The 10,000-nt window shown below is 41.9% G+C and overlaps 1 protein-coding gene and 1 long non-coding RNA gene across 3 annotated transcripts in view; both read left to right on the forward strand.

Annotated features, from left to right (window-relative positions):
- The first annotated feature begins 5,261 nt into the window (after positions 1–5,261).
- Positions 5,262–10,000, forward strand: part of LOC143292380 (uncharacterized) — a 122,043-nt gene continuing 117,304 nt past the window's right edge. Inside the window, exon 1 of the long non-coding RNA XR_013056644.1 lies at positions 5,262–5,481. This is a non-coding gene — a long non-coding RNA (uncharacterized LOC143292380). The remainder of the gene's footprint in view (positions 5,482–10,000) is intronic.
- Positions 7,815–10,000, forward strand: part of LOC143292376 (PDZ and LIM domain protein 3-like) — a 28,755-nt gene continuing 26,569 nt past the window's right edge. For both annotated transcript variants that reach the window (XM_076602593.1, XM_076602594.1), the window contains exon 1: positions 7,815–8,102. In XM_076602593.1, coding sequence (XP_076458708.1) covers positions 7,977–8,102 — 126 coding nt within the window. In that variant the 5' untranslated portion in view covers positions 7,815–7,976. The remainder of the gene's footprint in view (positions 8,103–10,000) is intronic.

The following is a 10,000-nucleotide window of genomic DNA, read 5'->3' on the forward strand; positions in this document are numbered from 1 at the left end:
AAACAACGTGACGCTGCCATTCAGTCAATGAAACGGCGGTTTGATTTTAGTGCAAAGATAAAGACGGGAGGGGTGAGGGATAACAGGGTGGGAGGAAGTAGAAGAGCGAAGAAGATGAGGAAAAGAGACGGAGAGAGAGAGAGGGAGAGAGAGAGAGAGAGAGATCATTGACTGGGCAGATGGAATTATACATCTCCGACGGGGAGGCACAGAGACGGAGGAATATATTGATTGTGTGTGTGTGTGTGTGTGTGTGTGTGTGTGTGTGTGTGTGTGTGTGTGTGTGTGTGCGTGCGCGCCGGTGTGTGTGTGTGTGTGTGTGCGTGTGTGTGTGCGTGTGTATGTGTGTGTGTGTGCGCGCGCCGGTGTGTGTGTGTGTGTGTGTGAGTGTGCGTGTGCGTGTGTGTGTGTGCGTGCGCGCCGGTGTGTGTGTGTGTGTGTGTATGATGCCGTCGCTCAGCCAAAACGTGGAGATGCTGCATCAAAGATAGAGGGGAAGGGGATGGGGAGAGGGGCAAGAAGATATATATATATATATATATATATATATATATATATATATATATGCATGTTAAGAAAGACGACATTATATTGACTAAACATTCCTGTTCATTTGAAGCCCCACTTACCGCGAATACCGTGGGATCAAAGAAATGGAAATTGGATCCAGCTGTTTTCACGCGTATACGAGAACGTATATAATTATTTTCTTATATTCCCGCCCCGGCGCACGCATGCACAGATGCGCACACACACACACACACACACACACACACACACACACACACACACACACACACACACGCACATTATATATATATATATATATATATATATATATATATATATATATGCGATGAAAGAAGTCAATGACTGTCACAGTTCAAAGTCACAACACTGGTGAAACACATTTCCACGACAGCACAGCTGGACTCTTCTATAACTGATAACATTATCAAGTCAATCATGGGTGCCGTGGCCGAATGGTTAAAGCGCTGGGTTCTCGTCCGAGTGTTCGGAGTTCCACCCCCGGTTCGGTGCACCTAGTGGGTGAAGGGTGGATTTTTTTTTCTTCTTCTTCTTTTTTTTTTTTCCGATCTCCCAAGTCAACATATGTGTATAGGCCTGCAAGTGCCTGAACAACCCTCGTGTTCAGGGGAATTGTAGGCAATTTAAGCATATTGAATACATTTATTTTTTATTGAATACATTTTATTTTCTGAGAGTAATACATAAGCAAAATATTGCTTTTTTCATGCAGCCCCCGAAGGGGAAACAGTAACATAAACAAAGGGGGAATCATTATATCAGTACAGCATGCATATTATGTTGGAAACATGAGCACCCCATTGTCGCCGCCACCCAATAGTATATGTCGTGCTTTGATGCTAGGAACAGGAATGCACTTCAAATTCGGAAATTTCCAGTCGATTCTTTAGTAGGAAGGACTTTCAACCCACTTTTCGTGAACTTCATCTTCTCTTATGTAAAATCTAGTACTCGGAATATCTGAAGCCTTCGCTGCATTACTGAAATTGATGAAGAACAATTGTTACACACTGACAAAGCAACCTTTCTTCAGTCAAAGAAGCCAGTTGTTCAACGCCAAAAGCGCGTGTCGTTTTCGTGGTATAACGCACACTGATACTAACTTGGGGCCATCGGACTCTGAGATTTAATCGACACAGTCCAGATTTAAACGTCGAACCCGTGACCCTCAACGTTTTAACAACTCGGCAATTGATTTTTTTTTTTTTTTAATTAACTTGTAAGAAATAAAGAAGACCTCATTTACCGGGATCAAACATCCGTACAGTCAGGAGCCTGGTTACTACGAAAATACTAGGGAGATACTAAAGAATCGTGCTCAACTTGTGTCCCTCAACGCCGCCTTCCGCCAGCAGTCTACGTTTGTTGATGTCCTTCTGTCTGGGGAGACAATGGAACTCTGCGCCTCGTTCAGTTAAGTTGCTGAGTTGCAGCGGCTGTCCGCGTAGCGTGGGACAGGTCTTCCTGCAGGTCTGAAACCAGTGGCCAGCTCGCCATAACGAATCCTTGGCATCGGATTCACCCGTCATAAATTCGCCTGATGTGGCCGAGCCACCGCAGACGGCGCCGGGTCAGGAGTGCAAACATGCTGGAGATGCCTGCCTTGTCAGGGATTTTCTTGTTTGGCACGCGGTCTTGCCACGTGAAGCCCAGAATTCCCCAGAGGTTGTGCAGGTGAAAGGAGGTGAGTCTGCGTTCTTGGCGAGAGTAGAGAGTCCATGTCTCGCTGACATAGAGCAGAGTGCTGAGCACACAGGCTTGGTACACCTGCATCTTGGTGCTGATGGTCAGCCTAGAAAATACTAAGGAGATACTTAAGAACCGTGCTCAACTTGTGTCTCTCAATGCCGCCGCCTTCCGCCAGCAATCTACGTTCATAAGAAAGATAACTCTCCATTCCAATCAAAACTTGCCATCACAGAGCTACGTCCCGTAACAATAATTTTTACATCTCTTTACATAATACGACCATGGCTGGGTTAGCAGCACATACTACAGTTTTTAAGATAACTTACAATAGGTTCTTTCATAATTTATCCTCTTCATTCACTCTCACTTACATACCTGTGAGTACAGAATATCTCTGTAACAATAGATAAGAGTAATTTCTCGCAGACAACTTTTTATCTCGAGTCCACCAAGTGGCAAATATGAACTGGTCAATCAACAAACAATTCAGATTTTTAAAGTCAATGTATTATACATTCACAGTGCAAGGTAGCCATACCATGAAAGAACAAGAGAGGCAAGGCCTTCGAGACTCACTTGTGATACACTTTTAAAAAATCTAATCGTTAAAATGTGTTCTGTATTTGTTATTATAAAGCTTCAGGTTAAAAAAAAAAAAAAAAAAAAATAAAAAGTCCTAACGGCAGATTCGAACTCCCTTGTTCGGGTGAAAAGAAACTGTCTTACCCAATACACTATCATGGCTCCTTAACTGACGTTCGAAAATATAATATTTAAACATGCTTTTATAAACGACGATAAATCGATTGTGGTATTCGCAGTGAGACCGCTGTTTAATTCATATTATTCTGGTGTATCTTGGGCATTCAAAAAATCTTTAAGGGCAATTAAAAATTCTTTTTAAGTCCGCGGTAAAGGAGACGTGGCTATCGCCGCAATCACACTGCAACATTTAGGCGTTTTCTCTGGATCTATATAGATCTACAAGTTTAGTTACACCCGGTTCTCTTTTATGTTCATTCTAGTTTTATAGTTTTAAAGTTGATATGAAAATTGAGTATTTTGTTAAACTAATAACATGTAAAGCCATGAAGTACAAGCACTTCTAAACGTCGCATGAAGTGAAAAGGACTTCATTTTTACGTTTCATCAATTCAACAATTTAACTGTGAATTCCGACTGACAGTTTGGGGCATAATCCAGTAAGTGATGAGGCGTTCACAAATCTTTCCGGCTCTGAATAAATATTTAACGGTCTCCTCCAACTTTCCATCACATGTTATCGTGTATTGTCGATTGAATACAGGATTGAACGGGCAGGTCAACAACTTGAAACAAAATGGCGTCGTTCGCGTTCGCGAAGAATATGAGCACGCGCTTTGAATATGTATGAATATGTTTACGCAATTGATTTTTGGCCATGACCCTCATGGATCGGCCAATAGATCTGTAAAGTCCACTCGTTGTATTGATTTTAGTATTTTCCGAAAAAGACCACTTGGGCGAATGAACATAGTAAAAGCGCTGTACACTGAGAGTAAAACACATAAGCTTTTTATGTATTGAGTATAATTTCAAAATGTAATGTTTAAAATGAGAAAGAACAGTTTAAAGCAGATTAAGCCCCCTAGCATTGATTACAGATTAATTTCCCTTTTTTACTATCTGCACCAAAAACATGCAAAATAAATACAACTTCCATGCTTAGCAAAAGAAGTTCCCGTTTGAACAAAAAATGATGAAAATGACTGCTCTTGTTGTTGTGTCAGAATAATTGATCAAAGTGCCAAGTTTAGAGAACAAAAAATATATAAATATAACAGTAAATTCAGTTTGCATATAATTTGGCTTCTTTTTTTTTTTGTGCCCATCCAAGAGGTGCAATATTTTTTTTTTATACAAGATGACTGGAAAGAACTGAATTTTTCCTATTTTTATGCCAAATTTGGTGTCAACTGACAAAGTATTTGCAGAGAAAATGGCAATGTTAAAGTCTACCACGGACACACAGACACACACACACACACACACACACACACACACACACACACAACCGAACACCGGGTTAAAACATAGACTCACTTTGTTTACACAAGTGAGTCAAAAATTAGTAGCCTTGCATCCGAGTCAGCGACAACTCGTCATGGTAATGCCATGACTGTCATACCACCATCTGCTTTGTCTTTCGATCCTGTGATAATTTTGTGAGACAAAAATGCTTATAAAACCATACAGCGCACATTGTTTAGACTTTTTTCTTTCTTTTTTTTTATGTTGCTTTATTTCAGTCATTTTTAGTGTGTGTGTGTTAAGGCAACCCTTCCTTTGGACTGTTGACTTGTCCCTATAAAAGACTTCATTCAAAGCAGCATGCAAGAATGTTCACGGAATCAGAACATGATTACAGACTTAGACAGAGGAATCAACACACTTTGTGCACGATATTTTAAGGGCAAACGCTTGTACAATCTACAAGGGAGGTAAATATCGAATCGGGGAGAAACCGACTAGAAAAACGTGGTAACTTCCCTTGTTGCTCATTCATTGGTTTTCATTGCGTTCCTCCCAAAGACAAGAGGCAAAGCCTTCAAGACTCACTTGTGCTTCACGCTTTATCCTGTAAAGGAATCATTAGGAGGGGAAAAAAGAGATTTTAAAAATGGTTGAAAAGTGCTCTGTATTAAATATGATGGATAAGTTTGGGAGAAGAAAAAAGAAAAGAAAAAATTGTTATGTTTAAGATGAGAAAGATCAGTTTAAAGCAAATTAAGTCCCCTAGCATTAATTACAGAGTAATTTCCCTTTTTTACTATCTGCACCAAAACGTTTGCAAAATAAATAAAACTTCCATGCTTAGCAAAAGAAGTTCCTGTTTGAACAAAAAATGATAATAATGACTGCTCTTGTTGTGTCGAACATCAGATCAAAGTGCCAAGTTTAGAGAATACAAAAAATATAAATATAACAGTAAATGCAGTTTGCATATAATTAGGCTTCTTTTTTTTCTTTTTTTTTCCCCCATCCCAGAGGTGCAATATTGTTTTAAACAAGATGACTGGAAAGAACTGAATTTTTCCTATTTTTATGCCTAATTTGGTATCAACTGACAAAGTATTTGCAGAGAAAATGTCAATGTTAAAGTTTACCACGGACACACACACACACACACACACACACACACAGACAACCGAACACCGGGTTAAAACATAGACTCACTTTGTTTACACAAGTGAGTCAAAAATGGTGACGTGTATCTCAGCGGTACTTCCTTTTGGTTCAGCAGATTCATTCGTTCGTGGCCGTAATGAACGCCTTTATCAGATACGGATACCATATTATCATAAGTCATAGCCATGACAACGTTTGGTAAAACAGATGGAGAGTTATTGACCCATACTTAGTGATATTTTAGGAAACACTGCTAATTATGGATGAAAAAAATGATTTTTAAAAATAGAATAGAGGAAAATAAAAGGATATATATATATATATATATATATATATATATATATATATATATATATATATGCTTTTTCGAAACATAAATGAAAACAAAATGAAAACTTAAGACACTGCGTACAATTCGCTAGAAAATTACTGGTCTGGACGAAATCAAAGTGCTTTTTGTCATCTCACAGTGACGCGGCAGAAGTCATGACTTTTTTTCTGGGTGTGGCGATGCAAACAACTAAGGGGTAAAACTCATACAAAACATGAGATTGTTTCTCGTTCTCTCTCTCTCTCTCTCTCTCTCTCTCTCTCTCTGGCTGTCCCTCTGTCTGTCTGTCTGTCTGTCTGTCTGTCTCTCTCTCTCTCTCTCTCTCTCTCTCTGGCTGTCCCTCTGTCTCTCTCTCTCTCTCTCTCTCTCTCCGTCTCTCTCTCTCTCTCTCTCTCTCTCTCTCTCTCTCTCTCTCTGGCTGTCCCTCTGTCTCTCTCTCTCTCTCTCTCTCTCTCTCTCTAGTTGGCTCTCTCACTTTTTATCCCTCCCTCTCTTTTTCTGTCTGTCCCCCACTTCAGTCTTCCTGTGTCTGTCTCTTTCTCGTCTATCTCAGTGTATATTTCATTCATCGTCACTCCATCCACAATGCTTACTTTTCATATGGTTCTTTTCCCTCTTCTTCTTTTGACAATACACCTATTTAATAGATCTTCTTACCATGCGGTAATCTTTTCTTAAGTATCGACCGATACCATTATTCATCAGTTAAGTAGATTTATTCAACTTCCGAGCCGAGATATTCAACAAAAAAATGAATTAAAAAGTCGGTGAAGGTGGGGAGGGGGCAGGGAGGAGAAATGGATGGAGGGGGGTTGGGGGTTGGGGGAAGGGCGGCAGATGAGTATGAAAGCGAGCGGAAAATTAGAGTCAGCGGGAGGAGGGGGAGGGGGTGATAAGGTAGGATAACTGAGAGACGAGAGAGAGATAAGCGGGGAACAGGTATCGGCGATTGGAATCCTGCATCATTAAACTCGGGAAAGCACACACACACACACACACACACACACACACACACACACACAGACACACACACGTCACACTGGCGCGCGCACACACACACACACACACACACACACACACACACACACACACACACACTCCCACACACGACACACACACACACACACACACACACACACACACACGTCACACTGGCGCGCGCGCACACACACACACACACACACACACACACGACACACTGACACACACACACACACACACACACACACACACACACACACACACACATACACACACACACATACACATACACACGTGCATCACACAGCCGGACACACACACACACACACACACACACACACACACACACACACACACACAGGCCACTATTGAGACAAATTTCGAGGATATTAGATCAGTAAGCGCTGATGTGCTTTTCTTTACATCCAGTCCCCGCCCTGAACAGGGTCTACACTACACAAATAAATGAGAGGGAGAGAGCGGGGGAGGGGGGGGGGCGGGGCGGGGGATTGGGGGGGGGGGAACGGAGGAGGAGGATACGTTACTACATGTATCTGATTCGAAAGAAAATGGATCTGTGATGATCTCTGTGCTCTGTGAGTGAACTACGAATCTCCGGCAACCTCAGTCCGTGTGTGTATGCGGGAACATTTTTTGTCCATGCAGCGAACCAGGAAACACACACACACACACACACACACACACACACACACTGGCACGCACTGGCACACAGATCATGACAGATCCATTTTCTTTCGCGCGCCGCACACACACACACACACACACACACACGCACACACACACACACAGGACGGAGACTCCTAAAAACAACATGAAGAAGAATTCCAAAGTATCGAGAATCAAAAACCAACAACAAATTCCTTGCTTTCATAAACGCAGCCGTGGCAAAATCTGTGTCATGATTTTTAACCCCCACTTCCACTTCTCACACCATCTCTCTCCCTTTCTCTCTCCCTCTCTCTCTCTCTCGCACTCTGTATCTCTCTCTCTTTCTTCTCTCGCTGAGAGGGAAAGTTCTACATCTGTGCCGTGTGCAAAACTTCACAGCACGCTCTGCGCATGCCAAGACAACTTGTCTCCACTTGGTCAGCTGGAGGTAAACAGCTCCGCTTCAGCAGACGACACATCTTTCCCCCGTTGAATCAGTGAAAGTAGAACAGCAGTTGATTTGTTTGGTTTTTTTCCTGTGGTCTTTTTTTGTTTTGTTTGTTTGTTTACCACTGGCCATCGATTCAAAATGAGCAACGTGGAGTACCAAGGGGAGAGATACCAGGTGCAGCTGAGGCGACTCAACACTGCCGCCCCGTGGGGCTTTCGTCTGCAGGGCGGAGTGGATTTCAACACCCCGTTATCTGTCCAGGTGGTAAGTGGACAACGTTGTTGCCTTGGATCTTTCTCAGGTGTGGTTTTCTGTCAGTCAGTTCAATCGTTTTCACCACCCGAGTGACCAATTGTGCCTCAGTTTTAGTATCGTAAGTTTGGTTGTTCAGTGTTTTTTGTTTTGTTTTGTTTTTCCTGCCGGCTCAGGGAAACCCCGACACCTGATTTGGACTTATAAAAAGATAGTTTATTTGAGATGTGTTGTTGATTGATTTTTTGCAGTATCAGTATCAGTATCAGTAGCTCAAGGAGGCGTCACTGCGTTCGGACAAAACCATATACGCTACACCACATCTGCCAAGCAGATGCCTGACCAGCAGCGTAACCCCCCGATTTTTTGCCATCCCCTCTTATTACTTTTTATGATCTCGTTTATTTATCTGTGCTGGTTTTTTATTTATTGCTATGTGCTTCTTGCTACCCGTTCCAGAGAAACCGGCCGGATCCCGGCACCTCAGTGATTCCGACTTTTTTTCTGCATTTTTGCAGAGAGAGACTTCTGTAATTTCAGTGTAGGAAATCGGCCAGTTTTGTTGTTAGTGAGGTTGAATGGCGTTTGGAATTCATTAGCTGAATACTTAGTCTTAAGCCTCAGACACTGGTGAAGAACTCTGGTAGGTTTCCAACTGAATGTATGTGGGTACCTTTAAATGAATGTATAAAAAGATGGATCACAATAAATGTAAATGAATATACACACGGACAGATGCACAAACGGACATGAAATCCTACACATATGACAAAATTCTCATATTTGTTTATTTTAAAAACTGGAAGGGCAGGGAAACTGTCAGCACTCACGAGAAAGCACAAAAAAAAACACCCTCATCTCGCACACCCATACAAATTCCCACCGCGGCAGTTCTTTCGGCAGGTGTTCTGGTTTAGTCTTAGCAAATGTTTCTCTGATTTCATTACATGGCATCTGTTGTCATTCTCTGCAGTATAAAACGTTGTTCGGATAAGTGCAGGATTCTTGATCGAAATTTTGAAATGGCATAGATCAGGGTACAGGTTTCGTATCGCCATCGGTCACCGACACGTAAAATTTTGAAATGACCTGTCGATGTGGCAGCCAGTCGGTCACCGTGCTTGGCATTAAGTTTCAGTAAAATATTCCATGCTAAAAGGGCTTTTGTAGATTTCTTTTATTCTCCTGCAAAGCAAACTGGAAAAAAAATCCAAATCGTCACTGTTGTTTCTCTGCAGTTCGACGTACACCGGTTGAGGGGGGGGGAAAAAAACAATACAAAAACTTGTACCGATCCGGGGGAAACGAAACGAAACTAGGTACTCAAGTCAACACAAAGGCACGGTCGCTTGAATACTGCGAACTGCGGTGCATCAGAGCGCCAGTTTAACTTTTTACCATTCCGCCAATCCGTCCTCGATTGAAGATATGTTCGACTAATAAAGATATAGAACATCTATCGGAGCATGTCGCCGAAAGGAGCTGCCCAATGTCGAGAAAGATCGAATGAGTATTCAGAACAGTTGCAGCTGAGCGTTTGGGTGGTCAGAATCTGAGAGATTTCTTCAACCTTCGTGGGCAACCTACGCGTTTCCTTCGTTGATGTTATGCAAAAGTGTGATCCTTTCGAGTAAAATCGAGATCCGATCTAATTACGTACAAGTGCACTTTTGCGTGCAGCGCCGTTTGTATTTCGTCTTTTAAGCTGTCGTATTTCGTTTTCGGGGCATGTTCGTGTTTCCATAACCCAACTTACACGTACTTGCATAGATAACATTATCTGTAAGAGCACTTAATCTTCTTGTGTATACACAAAAATTGAATTAAACAGGTCTGTATATTTTGCTGGTTCGGTACTTTTGGAAATAGAGATATTTTGCACAAAGCAGAGGAAAGTGCATTCCTAGCTA

Source organism: Babylonia areolata, chromosome 18 (genome assembly GCF_041734735.1).
Source record: "Babylonia areolata isolate BAREFJ2019XMU chromosome 18, ASM4173473v1, whole genome shotgun sequence".
NCBI classification, from domain to species: Eukaryota; Metazoa; Mollusca; class Gastropoda; order Neogastropoda; family Buccinidae; genus Babylonia; species Babylonia areolata.